General features: G+C 42.3%; 1 protein-coding gene across 4 annotated transcripts in view; it reads left to right on the forward strand.

Moving 5' to 3' along the window:
- ZBTB34 (zinc finger and BTB domain containing 34) overlaps window positions 1-13,668 on the forward strand; it is a 46,281-nt gene extending 32,613 nt beyond the window's left edge. For 3 of the 4 annotated variants that reach the window (XM_045469785.1, XM_045469788.1, XM_045469786.1), the window contains one exon: window positions 7,035-13,668. In XM_045469785.1, coding sequence (XP_045325741.1) covers window positions 7,035-8,559 — 1,525 coding nt within the window. In that variant the 3' untranslated portion in view covers window positions 8,560-13,668. Of the gene's footprint in view, window positions 1-4,260; window positions 4,485-7,034 lie in introns of all 4 variants that reach the window. The other variant, XM_045469787.1, reaches the window with a different exon arrangement.
- The last annotated feature ends 1,983 nt before the right edge of the window (window positions 13,669-15,651 follow it).

The raw sequence follows: 15,651 nt of genomic DNA on the forward strand, positions 1-15,651 counted from the left end.
TTAATATATATAAGGTGTTGGGGTGCCTGGGTGGCTCAGTCAAGCATCTGACTCTTGATTTCAGCTCAGGTCATGATCTCACAGTTCATGAGTTCAAGCCCCATGTCAGGCTCTGTGCTGCCAGTACAGGCTGTTTGGGATCCTCTCTCTCTCCCTCTCTCTGTTCCTCCTCTGCTCTGTCTCTCTCTCTTTCTCTCAAAATATATAAACTTAAAAAAAAAAAAAAAAAAAATATATATATATATATATATATATATATATATATATATGGTGTTTAGCACAAGGTGAGTACTCGTGTGTAAGCTTTTATACACGTTCAGTGCATAAATTTCCCTCATTTAATCATTACAGCACTCCTGTTGGGTAGCAGTTATTCTGAGACCTTTTCTCAATAGGAAATCAAAGTTAACTGACTTGTCCAAGGTCGCATAGCTGTTTAAATGTTCATTGTTGTTATTTTTATTAGAAAGTGGCCGAGGCGGGATTCATATCCAAGGCTACCTTTAAAGTCAGTTCTCTTTGTTGCTCCTGTCCCCCTAGAAAAAGTCTTTTAGAGCAAACCATGATCACTATGGACCAGGCAGCCACTGTGCTGAGTGCTTCCTGCTTCTACATACTTGTAGTCGTCACCATGAGCCGAACCGTGAGGCAAGGACTGTCATCATCATTCCCATTTTCAAGACAAGAGAACTGACGCTTGAAAAGATTCTAAAGCTCCTTGCCCAGAGTTTTATAGGTGGAAAGCAGGTATCGTTTGAACCCAGATCTCACTTCCGATTCGTGCCCCTGACAGTTCTGTTACGATCTTTTCCTACCTTAAAAACTGGATGAGGCGTCTTAAGTTTTTGAAAAAATGTTACTGGTTTTTAACGACATATTCAGATAGTTTAGAAATGTGTCTAAAAAGATTCATTGAGAGCTGGCAGGGCTCCCAGCTGCCCTGTCCCCCTCCCAGGAGGCGTTAGAGGTTATTGTTGTGGTGCATCCTTCCAGAAGTAGTCTGTGCACATGTACAATGTGTGTATATTGACACAGTGGTGTGTGTCTTTTCACAGCGCTTTGTTCAGACAACACGTATACTCTTGCACACGTCACCCTTTTCCTTGAGCAGTACACCATGGTGATTATTTCATGTCTGAATGAAAAGAGCTTCCTTGTTTGTTATTTTCTGGCTGTATAGTAAGTAGTTTTAAGTGTGGATGTCCAATAAGTTATTAACCACGCTCCTCTTCATGGGCAGGTAGTCTGTTTCTAATCTTTTGTCATTCTGTCCGGTGCTGTAGTCAGTTCCTAGGGCACATGGGGAACGTGTGTTTGTAATTTCGTTGGACATCACTAAAATGTCTCCAGAGTATTTGCTCATTTTACACTCTACCACCAGCATCTGTCAAATTATCATCTGGCAGGGATTTGGAAATATTTTTAATTTTACTTTTTTTGGTCATTCCAAGTAATAAATGTTCACTGTTAGAAGTTTGGAAAACACAGAAAAATGCAAAGAAGAAAGTAAAAACATTTTGAATCTGGGGCGTCTGGGTGGCTCAGTCTGTCAAGTGACTTCTGCTTGGGTCATGAGGTGACTGTTCATGAGATCAAGCCCCGCATAGGGCTCCCTGCTGTCAGTGCAGAACCTGCTTCAGGTCCTCTGTCCCCCTCTCTCTCTCTGCCTGTCCCCCACTCATGTGCTCTATCTCTCAAAAGCAAATAAGCATTTAAAAAACTAACTAAATAAGCCATTTTGAATCTTACCTTAATGTATGCATTTTGTATATATCTCAGTATTATTTCTATGTATATTTAATATCTGCATATACATACATAATTTTAGAAATCTCCTACTTTTGTTGTTACCTGTATTTCAACAGCTTTATTGAGGTATAGGTTACATATCCTAGAATTTGGTCATCTTCAGTGTACAATTCAGTGATTTTTAATAAATTTATGACATTGTACAGCTATTACCGTAACCCAGTTGTAGACCATTTCCATCACCCGTGAAGATCCCTCCTGCTCACTTGCAGTCGATTTGTTACCTGATTTTTTGCTGTATTATTAAATATTCATTCAGCAGATATTTATTGAGTGTTGAGTGTCTGCTATGTGCCAGGCAGTAATCTGGGTGATAGTTAATAAAAGAGATAAAAATCTTTGCCCTGGTGGAGCTCACATTTTGTAGAGCTACCTTTGTATTCTTCCTTCCCATCAGTTTCATCATGACATAGTATTCAGTACATAGGTGTGCTATACTTTAACAATTCCCAAGAAGTCGGACATTTAGGTTGTTTTCATCATTTTGCTATTGTAATTGAACAGACTTATGGATAAATTCTTGTGCCTGTATCTGTGATTTTTGTTACAACAGAGTGCTGAGTCCAAAGGAATGCCCGTTGTAAAGCTTTTGTTACATGTAGTATATGAGGGCACTGAGCCCTTGTAGCACCGCCAGCTGGGTCATTTTTAAATCTTGCCAATTGAGAAAGTTGTGTCTCATGTTAATCTTTGTTTATCAGTGAAGTTGTCAATCGCTTTATCTGTATTTGAAGGCTATTTTAATTTTTTTAAAAGCATCTGTTCATAGTCTTTGCTCATTTTTCAATTGTTAATTTGCTTTTATTGATTTGTAAGAGTGTTATACTTCTTGGCTGTGTATGTTGTATTTTTCATAATTTGTCTTTTTTGTTCATTTGGTTTTGGTCAAAAGTTTTTTTAATGTTTAAAATTTATTTTGAGAGGGTGGGGTAGAGAGGGAAGGGCAGAGAGAGAAGAGAGAATCTCAAGCAGGCTCTGCACTGTCAACACAGAGCCCAACACGGGGCTTGAACTCACAAACTGTGAGATCATGACCTGGGCCAAAATCAAGAGTCACTCAACTGACTGAGCCACCCAGGCACCCTCAGAAGGTATTTTTTAGATGTACAAAAATTCTTCTGTAGTTAAATCTGTGTTTCTTCCTCTGGTATCTGTCTTTGTATGTAAGACCTTCTCTAGAAGTTATTTTTGGGTATGTGGTGAGGACGATCTAACTTTATTATTCTATATACATATTATCCAAGCAGCATCTATTTCAAAAATTCTTCCTTTTTCATTGATTGGAAATGGCCCACAGGGCCCATCCTAGTCTAACTTCCCCCCACCTTGACAGCCTCATGTGGCCTCAGTCCTCCCCCGTGCTCGTTGTCCCAGTTGTCCCACATTCTCGAAGGCTTCTTTCCTTCCCGCTCAGGAAGGACGAGTCTCTGTGTGTGTCATTCCTTATGTCTGGAAGACTGGACCATTTCCCTGCAGCAACGCCCCTGCCCAATATGAAAGATCTCGTAGCTCTTGTCACAATTTATAACAAGAGAATTACAGCTCCCCGGGACCCCTAGTGCCTGGCACATAGAAGGCAGTACATACTTAGAGTGAATGAATTGTAGCCTAATCATACATTTTGACATCTAGATGTTTAGCTGGGTTTTTTGTTCTTGTTGTTTTCTAAAATTTCTTCAGTGTTTATTCTAGATCTACACAGTCCAGTGTGGTAGCCACTGGCCACATGTGGCTATTGAGCACTTAAAATGTGATTATTCCAAATTGAGATGTGCTGTAAGTGTAAAATACACATAGATTTCAAAGAGTTAGTATGGAAAAAAAGAATGTAAAATGTCTCATTAATAACTTTCTAATATTTCTTGTATGTTGAGAATGTTTTAAATGTTAGGTTAAGTAAAAATGTATAAAATTTAATGTTTATTTTTAAACAGTGTTAACTGCTAGAAAACACTACACATGTGGCTAACCTTATATTTCTGTTGGACAGCAATGTTCTAGATGAATTGTAAAATCATTTTGTGAAGTTACCGAGAATGTTCTTCATTGGGCTGCATTATATTTATAAATTAATTTGGTGGGAAAGTGCCTATAGTATTGCATTTTTCAGAAGCGTGATATGTATCTTCATTTACACATACATATTTTTGTCTTTATCAAAATGTTAGTTTCTTCTTGCAGATCCTGACTATTTTTTGCTTAGCCCCCAGGTATATTATGGTTTCTGTTACTATTGTTGGCTGCAACTTGTCATTATCTTACTTAACTTGTGTTTTATGTACAATAATTTATGAAACGCTCCATTTAGTAGATCCTGCCTCTACCAGATTTGTTCCAGTGGTTCACTGTGTTTTCTGTGTAAATAGTCCTGTCTGCCTTGAATAGTAATTTCACCTCCTCTTTTCTAATAGCTTCGGGCCTTAATTTTGTCTTGTCTGTTGCTTTGGCTAGAACTTCCAGAACAATGTTAAGAGTAAGAGAAGTGATGGGCAGACAACCTTGTATCCTCCCAGGCACTAATGGGAATGCCTTATGAGAGTGTTTACCAGAGTGTGCACCAGGGAACACTAATTCTTGGGAATATTTACATGTGTACCTTGGGAGAAGAGTTACACGCTAAAATGAGTGTGCAAACCACTGAGTTAAATAGAATTCTTGTCTGCGGGACTTTTCAGGTGGGTTATTATGCTAATATATTTTTTACTTCCTAGAAGGTAGGGATATTGACACCAACTCATGGGCTTGTGTTCTATTGAATATATTTTGGGAAATGCAGGTATAATGTTTTCTTTCTAAGGATGATGGTGCTGTTGGTTGGCAGTAGGTACTGTTTATTCTATTAAGAAAGTATATTAAGAAAATACTCTCTTCGTATTTTTTCCTTACTTTGAAAAGGCATTTAACTTTCTAAAATCCATGTTTGGCATAGTTTTGATTTGGTTGTGTGGTTTTTCCCCCTTTGACTTACTGATGTGGCAGATTATATTTATATATTTCCTAACATGTAGCCATCCTTACGTTTGGTCACAATATATTATTCTTTTAATAGGTTATATTTGCGAGGATTTCCTCGAGGACTTTAAAATCTGTTTACTTAGGTAGGGTTGACACTTGTCTTCTTTATCCTGTTCACCATCTTCTGGTATCAGATTTATGCCATATAAATGGAGATGCTTTAATTTTCTTTTTCTTTTTTTTTTTTTTTTGAGATGCCTTGAGTGTTTTAACATGCATCTAAAACAGTGTGAACGGCCTGAAGATCATTTATGCTTTGGCACTTCTGTTTCTTTTTGTTTAATTCTGCCAATTTATGTTACTCTAAAAATATGTCCTTTCCGTACAGATTTCAAATTGATTTCAGTCATAACTCTAGGATAAATAAGGGCACGGTATTCCTCCTTAACTAAAATGTTTTAACTCAAATTCTGACATGATAAAAAAAAAAAATCTTGTGTGATCTAGTCAAACTAACTGGTTGATCCTTTCCTGCGAGAGTCAGATTAAATTGCACGTTGTCGTGTCTTGTTATGGCTATGTGGTTTTTCTCCTTTGACTTATTGATGTGGCAGATTGTATTTATATATTTCCTAACAGGTAGCCATCCTTACATTAGGTCACAATATGTTACTCTTTTAATGAGTTATGTTTCCGAGGATGTCCTTATAATTTTGAAAATTTAAAAAACTTTCTCTATGATAATATGCTGTTCAGTGTTCTTACTTTTTTGCTTTCTTTGGGTTTAACTTGTTCCTTTTCTGACCTCTTCAGTGATTTCATGTATATTTATTATTTGTTGTTTAATGATAAATACTTTTAAGGGGTGCCTGGGTGGCTCAGTCAGTTGAGTGTCCAACTGCATCTCAGGTCATGATCTCATGGTTCGTGAGTTTGAGCCCCGTGTTGGACTCTGCTGACAGCTTGGAGCCTGCTTTGATTTCTGTGTTTCCTTCTTTCTCTACCCCTCCTCTGCTTGTGCTCTGCCTCTCTCTCTCTCTTTCTCTCTCAAAAATAAATAAACATTAAAAAAATAAATAAATAAATTTGGAAACAAAAATGCTAAATACTTTTAAGGCACTGACTTTCCCTGTTAAAATTTGTTGTTTCAAGCTCCTCAACATTTTTTCTGAGAAATTTCAAATATACAGAGAAGTTGGATTTTGCAATAAACACCTGTATACACTCACCATCTATACTCTACGCTTGTTAACATATTACTCTGTTTGCTTTATCACCTATCTATCCATCTCTTTTTTTGGATACATTTTCAAGCAAGCTGAAGACATAAGTAAATTTTACTCCTAAACCCTTCTTGCTGCAGATTTTATGTGAGTTTTCTTTTTTTTTTTTCTAAATAGTTTTATTCCTTTCTGATTTTCTCTTTGATTCGGTGCTTATTCAGGAGGTACTTGCATTTCAGTTGGTTGGGTTTTTTAAGCACTGAAATATAATTGTTAGATCTGATTTTGTCGTATTTTGGTTAGAGTGTGCAGCCTGGGCTATAGACACTTACATGTTTATGAGAGACTTAGTGCTGTGGGTTCTTGGCAAGGGTAGCCAGCCTGTCCCAAGGTGTGCCCACCTGCAGTTGGGAGCACTGTTGGACAGCAATATGCTCGCGGTGTGTCCATCACTCTTGTTACTCCTCCTGTCTAAAACTCTTCACTGAAAGGGATTGAGCATTGTTCTGTCCATTACCAATCCAAAAGGATATAAAGGTGTGCAGACCTGAAGGGGAAAAAAGGCACATCAAGACAACAACTCAAATTCTAAACTGAAAAAGGTTTAGCTCCATTCAGTGTATCCAGTGTGCCATCTGCTTGAAAAACACCAATTGGAAACATACAAATGAGGCAGAACATTCTTTACATGAGTTTGCTTATTTTTTACAAAGTATCCCAAATCCTCAGAAGTAAGTGAAACAGGGAAATATTTTTTCTTGAGCTGAGAGGACTTGACATATATAACATGTGATAATTTTGATGAAGATGAATGGTAGGCAGTTGGGGCACTAGGCTGATTGATCTTTAGGTTATCTGACTTTCGGTGAATTAACCAAGACATGAAAGACTGAAAATAAGTAAGAGGAAGAATGCTAAGGCTGACCCTCAGGCGGCATGGTAGCTGCAGTGGTGGTGGTGGTGGTGTTATGTTTGCAAGCTTGTGTTTATGCCGCTTGTACTTAGTGAGGAGTCACTGGTGAATTATGAAACTCTCTCTTTCTGCAGATTACGCTTCATGTCAGTAGAAATGGACAGCAGCAGTTTTATTCAGTTTGATGTGCCCGAGTACAGCAGCACTGTTCTGAGCCAGCTAAACGAACTCCGCCTGCAAGGGAAACTATGTGACATCATTGTCCACATTCAGGGTCAGCCATTCCGAGCCCACAAAGCAGTCCTCGCTGCCAGCTCCCCCTATTTCCGGGACCATTCAGCATTAAGTACCATGAGTGGCTTGTCAATATCTGTGATTAAAAATCCCAATGTGTTTGAACAGTTGCTTTCATTTTGTTACACTGGAAGAATGTCCTTGCAGCTGAAGGATGTTGTCAGTTTTCTGACTGCAGCCAGCTTTCTTCAGATGCAGTGTGTCATTGACAAGTGCACGCAGATCCTGGAGAGCATCCATTCAAAAATCAGCGTTGGAGATGTTGACTCTGTTACTGTTGGTGCTGAGGAGACATCAGAGAGTCGTAATGGAGTTAAGGACAGCAGCTTCTTTGCCAACCCGGTTGAGATCTCCCCTCCATATTGCTCTCAGGTACGGCAGCCCACCACGAGCAGCGATCTTCGGATGGAGACGACGCCCAGCAAAGCTTTGCGCAGCCGCTTACAGGAGGAAGGGCACTCGGACCGAGGGAGCAGCGGGAGCGTTTCCGAGTACGAGATTCAGATAGAGGGGGACCACGAGCAAGGGGACCTGTTGGTGAGGGAGAGCCAGATCACTGAGGTGAAAGTGAAGATGGAGAAGTCTGACCGGCCCAGCTGTTCCGACAGCTCCTCCCTGGGGGACGACGGGTACCACACAGAGATGGTGGATGGGGAACAAGTTGTGGCAGTGAACGTGGGGTCCTACGGTTCTGTGCTGCAGCACGCATATTCCTACTCCCAAGCGGCCTCACAGCCAACCAGCGTATCTGAAGCTTTTGGAAGTTTGAGTAATTCCAGCCCGTCCAGATCCATGCTGAGCTGTTTCCGAGGAGGGCGTGCTCGCCAAAAGCGGGCTTTGTCTGTCCATCTGCACAGTGATCTACAGGGCTTGGTGCAGGGTTCTGACAGTGAAGCGATGATGAATAACCCCGGGTATGAGAGCAGCCCCCGGGAGAGGAGTGCAAGAGGGCACTGGTACCCGTACAATGAGAGGCTGATCTGCATTTACTGTGGAAAGTCCTTCAACCAGAAGGGAAGCCTCGACAGGCACATGAGGCTCCATATGGGAATCACCCCCTTTGTGTGCAAGTTCTGCGGGAAGAAGTACACACGTAAGGACCAACTGGAGTACCACATCCGGGGTCATACTGATGACAAACCATTCCGCTGTGAGATCTGCGGCAAGTGCTTTCCATTCCAAGGTACCCTCAACCAGCACCTGCGGAAAAACCACCCTGGTGTAGCCGAAGTCAGGAGTCGGATCGAGTCCCCCGAGAGAACAGACGTGTATGTGGAACAGAAACTAGAAAATGATGCGTCGGCCTCAGAGATGGGCCTAGATTCCCGGATGGAAATTCACACAGTGTCTGATGCTCCTGATTAAGATGGTAACGAAGTGCACCCAAACAAAGCACATTAATCAATGCATATTTGTGATTTGCTTTGTTGTAATCTTTGGTTTTCCCAACCATCTGGAAATCTCTCCGTCTCTTGGCAGTTTTTCTAAGGTTTCTGGAAGGAACACTTCATTGTGTTTATCCTTTCCCCCGCCCTCCCTCTCCCAAGGAGCTCAAAGCATGAAGGGCAACGTATCCAGGGAAAACACAGGCTGACAGTATTCCTCTTTGGCTGAACTCTTAATCCCAAATCTGCCAGTGATTTAGCTATGCCAACTGGTTGACCCTACATTCTCTGCCAAGAGGCATACTCTCTCGTTGTGTGCACTGGCACCAGTGCGTTTCCACGGAGAGAGACTAGGATGCCGTCAGCTGATACAAATGGGTAACCTTTTCTAATTTAAAATTACTTTTAAGGGGTAGTTAGACAATTTATATATATATATAATAAAGCGATTATTATATATATAGTATATATACATTCTCAAATTTGATTTTATTCTGGTTGAGGTGAATGTAAGAGGAATATATAATTTAATACAATGTGAACAGGGCTTTTGACTCTGTCTCGTCCCCACCCAATGTTAGGGTTTTGCCCCTTTATTTCCCTTACAAAAGAATGTTAATAGGTTTTCATATATATAATTCATTGTGTCCAAAAGCAAGCAAAGCAAATCACAGTGTTCATAGCTCTGCTTCCTAACAAGTACATAAACCAAATGCCATAAAATGTATTCAACTCTAGTTGGAAACCGTTTGGAATTTTTGTTCGTTGTCCAGTAGGTAAGCTGGATGACCCGTGGTGCTGACCTTTTTACATATTGTAGTGTTATATTAGCCAGCCCCAAAGGAGCAGTGGTTTTCAATGTTTTTACTGGCCTACGAATCTACCTTCATTCCGTACTGTAGAAACACACCAGGTAACTAAATCGAATCACTCTACCATGAGTTAGTACTCACACTAAAGGAAAGGGATTTGTAGTTCTGTCTACAAAATTCTCCAAGCAGTGTTGTGGGTTTTTTTTTTCCTCTTTTCAAACAGCTAGTTCAGGTGCACAGCAACTTTTTCTACATGCAGTTCCCAGGGAAACTGCAGAACTTGGAATTTGTACTTTTTGTAAAGATATACTCTATGGGAATTGCAAGCAATATATCTATCTTAGTATTGTGTGTGCTAACGAGAGCCTCAGTGGCTCCCCCACTCTCAGTGTTTCCTGCTTAAAGAAACCAACAGTCAAAAAGCCCTCTAAGATACTCTGTGTGTCACCAAATCTGTGTGTGTCACCATTTTTTGGGTCACGTGGTGCTATTTTTATGTTATGTATCTTTTAGGTCAGTATAGTTGTAGAAAATGTGAAATCTAACGGTAATAGTGAATTACAATTTTTTTTCTCCTCTCCTGAGTTTCTAGCTTGAAAAGAGACCTCAAAAGCATGTGCTTGCTGGCAAACACATTACTGTATCAAAACATACCTGAGTCCTATTTGAAAAATGTCTTGTCAGCACTTTCGAAGTGTCTTCAGCTCTGTACTTTGTTTACCCGTCTGCTTCTAGTAAACAAAACAGGCTGTACGAGTTCGCTTTGGTACTGTGCACCCTGACAGAGTACTTTCGGAAGCAATTTGACGGTGAGTTTGTGCTGCGGGCCGCCCTGCCCGTAGGATGTCAGCTCTCCAGACTCCCTGCTGGAGAACCTTGGCTCTGAAGCCCGCAGCCAGTACGTCTCCCCAGGAGAACGGCACAAACCACCCAAAAGAAAAATAGGCATAAAAAGACACAACTCGAGAGGCTTAGAAGTTGAAGGAGTACAGAAATGGACGTTTGCTGGTTTTCCATGCTTTTTTGGCTCTTAAGATACCAAGAATGGTGGGAGGTAGGGGGTGTTCGGGGGAGGTTTTGGGGGTTTTTGTTTTTGTTGTTTGTTTTCGTTGTTTTGTTTTGTTTTGTTTTGTTTTGTTGAGAAAAGAAAATCATTCGGGCCCTTGTGTGTGCTAAGCCCCCGGGGGTGGTCGCTGTGCGGTAGCTCGTCTCTAGCACACAGGATCTGTCTGTTCCCGCGTGAACGGCTGCGCCACACATCAGTGTTACTACGTACAGATGACACTCTAGTCCTGCTGCTCCCGAGGAGCAGCGTTTGCTAAATCGGGTATATAGTATGCCTTTTCCTGTCAAACTGCCTAAGTAAGGGGTGCGCGCTCTCCCTGAAGCACTCGCTCAACTCCTGTCAAAGCTGCGTGCCTCAAGGGGAGGCCGGACCCCCAGTGTTTACCCACTTAAATATGTTCTGGGGTTTCAGGTAAACGTTTGTGATTTTTTTTTTCTTTACACGAATACGTTGGGTTTTGATTTTTCTTTTAAGAATTAAATGCAAAAAATTTGTGTGGTGGTAACAAGTTAAGTTCGTGACAAGAAACGCCCAAATGGAGGACATGAGAGGTCAGGCTCAGGGAAGGAACACCTCCTTTTCACTCAGGCTTGGGGCCTTCTGAGAGGTTTCCAGAGCATTCCGCGATAGATGAGACAAGTCAGGAGGGGAGAGCACTTGGGGCAGGTACCTCGAATATCCTGGTTCTTGTCACCGTTGTCAGTCTTAACCTTATTTACATGGAGTTCTTTGTATTTGTCAATTTGTTTCACTGGTTTGAGTTTACCAAAGAGTGACTTATCCAAAATTGTCTTTGACAAAACTATACATTGCTTTGATTGTACAGTTCAGGTTCAACCATTGTAATGGGACTGTTAAGGGGCAGAAAATTGATTGAGTTTCTCTCTAAGAACCATGATTCCGCATTTTGCAAGTTCCACTTGCTCCCTTTCATGTTGCTAACACTTTACCCTTTCCACTGCTAGCAGTGTTAAGAATGAATTCTCAAGCCATAACCCAGTACTGTAAGGTTCCACAGGGCTTCGAGGAGGCAGCGCGTAGGCCAGCACCGAGCTGGGTAGCCTCTCTGAGCGAGCACGCTGTCGTGTTTCTCGGCGTGCGTGGCGGGTGGAAGGTTAACTCCATTCAGATCGGGCAGCAGCAATCAATTGTGCCTTGTCACAGGAGGATGTGCCAGGAGGATTAACATGGCCACAGAACAGAAACGTTCTCTCCCCGAAGTTCCCTCCACGTCTCCGCAGACGAAGTACGCTGTGTAACTCCTTAGAGCAACTCTTTTTTTTGGAAAGCAAAGTCCCTATCTCTGTACAGGTTTAGGTTAGATGTTTCGTTTCTAACAGATGCAAAAACCAATTCAGATAAAAGTGATCTGTGAAGAAATCTTTTACAGCAAAACATATCCTGAATTCATACAGGTCTGTTCATAATTGAGTCTCTCCTTGAGCTACCTTTTCAAATACGTAGACAATGTGAAGACAGTGACAGCGTCCTTTTCTATAGGTGTTTAACCTGCTATTACAAACTGTGAAAACAAAGAATTTTATACTTTACTAATGTTTGTGGGTTTTAAACAGTTCCTTTCGTTCTGATCAGTTCTTTCCCCTCTAATTTCTACTAAAGCTGTAAATACATTTAGAAATTATATTTGTAAATACAGCACACGAAGACAAGTTCATTTTTTGGTTAGCGGAAAGCCTCCTAATTGGCTCTGCTTTGGCAGTTTTGGTTTCGTGTGTGTGTGTGTGTGTGTGTGTGTGTGTGTGTGCGCGCGCGCGCGCGTGTGTGTATGGTTGGTTTTGTTGTGTGTGTGTTTGTGTGGTTTTTTTTTTTTTTTTTAATACAGCAGAAAGGATACTGTCGGTTCACTGTTAAGCAGAATATACTGTAGAACTAAATTGAAAATTTTTCAATCTTCCAGAGCATGAGTAGATGTCTTTTCTCATGACAGCAGTTATAACCAAGTCTTTGTTTTTCCCTTAGCCCAGACCATAGGCCTGCATATGTTCGTGTGCGGTTTTGTTTTTACTTTTATTTTGACGGCCTAGACTCTAGGAAGAATTTGCAGGAACACAAAACAAGGGCTGGGGGTGGGGGTGGGGGTGGGAATCATCTCTGTGAATGAGCTTTACTTTCAAGAAATCAATGTATTTTATTTTAACAACTTTTTCTATTAGTTACTGTGATTTTTGTTGTTGTCTTTGTTATTGTTAAATTCTGTAATGGTTTCCTGTGAAGCCTCCACTGAAAGGGACTCAAATATGCAACACCTAAACTATTTTCCAAGGGCACATGCCCCTTGAATGGTGCTTCTAGACTGGTCAGGGTTATTTATTAAATTTTATATATGAAAGTATTGGGGAATTATGTAAATTCTTTATATGGAACTATCTAGTTCATAAATCATAGATTTCATATTACTCAGTGCAACTGAACTGAACGTTCAGAAGAGTCATTCACATTGTTCCAAATTTGTAATGGTTGTCACACGCCACACACGTCTTCTTCAGTAAGTGCCAGAGCGTTCCCACTGTTTCTGCCCAGTGCCCGACTTCTCTGCCCGGAAGAGGACCTTGTTTCCCCCGGTTCCCCTCTGGGGCTGGCACAGACAGGGCTACCCTAGTTCTGGCTCCAGCCCTGGAGTAAGCCTTGCAGCAGATTCAGTAACCAGACCTCTTGCTGCCCCTCGGTGACGAGTATGCTGTGAATTCAACCTTTGGACTTGCCGCCCAAGCCCTTGGTTGCTGCCCTGACTATAGTAAGAGGTAAACTTACCTGGTTCCTTTGAGAATGACCATTTTCCTAATGTGAAAACCATCTCTCTCACCACTTTTATTAGTAGGGCTAACATTTTTTTCCGTTATAAATGGTTGAGCAATTTGAATGACTTAACACAGTGTCATTATCTTGCAATATAAACTGGTAACCTCACAAGTCCACACTTCATCGCCATATGAAGTAAATGAAGCTAGCTAAGCGGATGCTGTATCAACTAGTAACTTGCCATTAAGGATTATTTTATAGCATGAATTTAAGACTATTTATTCAAATGATATTTTACTCTTGTATTCATTTCGTTTTAGATTTGTGACATGAATATTTCAGTGCTGCTTAATTTTGTTCTGAATTCTCGTTTCTTGCTTGTAAATGGCTTTTTTATGGTATCAAGTCAATGGAAATTGCTGTTTGTAAATAAAAATGCTGCTAGAGCAAATGTGCTGTGGCCTCCCTCTGCATTTGCCCCTCCGGCCTCCGAGAGTCCCGCTGCCTCTGCCGACGTCTGCCGTGGCATAATTTCTGTAACCGCTGCTTTTGAGAGGTTGGGATTTCACAAGAAGCTCTTGTGCCACCGAAGAGGAGAAAGAAGTAGGTGTATTTCTATATACCTCTCTCTCGTGTGGTGAAGACTGATTGTCGGGGGCCGCTGTGTGCGCCCGGTCTCCCCTAGAACGAATCGCTGGTGACTCCTGTGCCCACGTGCCTGCGGAAGCACCCCTTTGGCTCCCCAGGATGTGCCGTGTTCGCTCCCGCCACAGAGCGTGGAGCCGTGCGCGTGGTTTCCGCTGTCTCCAGTCGTCTTCTCCCTGCCAGCCAGTTAACTCGTCCTCAGATTTCAGCTCAGGCCTCCTTCCGTCAGGGAACCCTTCCTACGGTCAGGCCCCTTTCCCACTTCCTCCTGCCCTTCAGAGTATGTATTTCTCGTGCGCGCGCGCACGCACGCGCGTGCGTGTGTCCACCGTTTATTTACATTCTAGTTAGCATATAGTATAATACTGGTTCCAGGAGTAGAATATAGTGATTCGTCACTTACATCAGAGCGCGTATTTTAACTGATAATTGTATAGTGATGTGTTCACTTAATGTCTCTCCCTCTGGCCTGTGATGTCAGCTTCATGACAGCAGGGATCCAGGACCTGGCACTGCAGCAATAAGGGTTGAACGAATGAGCAAATAAGTGCCTGTGTTCTGGGAGGTTCGAGCAGGGAGGGCAGCACGGCTGGGAAACAGGCAGGGATTAAACTTGGCTCCTAGTCTGCTGGAGCTGACTCGTTCCTTGCTCCTCGCTGTAAAACAGGGCCTCCCCTCTCAACAGGGCTCCTGTTCAGCGAAGTGGGCAATGAGATGGAGGGCAACGAGATGGACCCAGGTCTGAGAGCTCTGCGTAGGGACTAGCTTCACGTGCCAGCCTCGGCGGGGGGGGGGGGGGACTCCCAAGGGGGAGGGGGGACTCCCAAGGCAATCAAGGGCTCAATGGGGAAAGTGCATCGACTTCAGGTCTGATTGCTAGCCATGCCTGTGCCTGACCATGACGTTAAGCAGGTGCCTCACCCTCTTTCGTCCCGGTTTATCCATAAGATGGAGTTGGACTCTCGTGGCTCAGATAATTTGTGAGGCAATGGCTTCCGATAGATTTGCTTTCTCTTTAGGCTTCCGATAGATTTGCTTTCTCTTTAAGGCTGGAAAGGCAGCCCAAGTCCAGAGTCTGGGGCCAGCCTCTCTGACAGGGCTAGAGGAATATCCCGAGGGGATGTGGTTCTTGAAATGGGAGCACCGCTTGAAGCAGATCCACTGAGTTGGAGCAGGGGTGTGTAGACTGTGTTGAGCTGCTTTGCTGATAAAGGCCACCGCCAGCAGCTGGCTCTTTTCATTTGTCCTGAAGGCACGATCCTTTGGTTTCTTCCTATTGTAATTCATACAACTGGCTGAACCCTTCTGGCTTCATTATAAAGTTTATGATGTCCTTTATAATGTCAGAGGACAACCAACAATCCCTAATTGCTTGGCTGATTTTCATCCCTGTTTCCTGGGCCATTTCCTTGAAAGCCCCTCATGCCTGAATGACTTTTATGTTTAACGTCCTGTGATGTTTTCCTTTTGTTTTTCACAACAGACCTAACTTGCATACCTTTTGTCAGCAAATACAGCTCAAAACTTTTCAGAACACAAATAGCAGAAAGAGGCCACCTGGAAGGAAACGTGCAGAACACATCAACTTGGGGTCATGCCCTGGAACCCTCACCGGGAGCCCTCACTGGGTGATTGCTGTCCACTGCTTGGCGGAAGGTGTATCATGAAGCCTGCTGACCTAGCTGTCGGTGGTCGAGAACGTACTATCACTCTAGAGGGGGTGGGAGGAGAATCGTCTACATTAATGGTGGATTATAATGCACTCCCCCACACGGCCGACTTGGGCAGA

This window comes from Leopardus geoffroyi, chromosome D4 (assembly GCF_018350155.1).
Source record: "Leopardus geoffroyi isolate Oge1 chromosome D4, O.geoffroyi_Oge1_pat1.0, whole genome shotgun sequence".
Taxonomy (NCBI): domain Eukaryota; kingdom Metazoa; phylum Chordata; class Mammalia; order Carnivora; family Felidae; genus Leopardus; species Leopardus geoffroyi.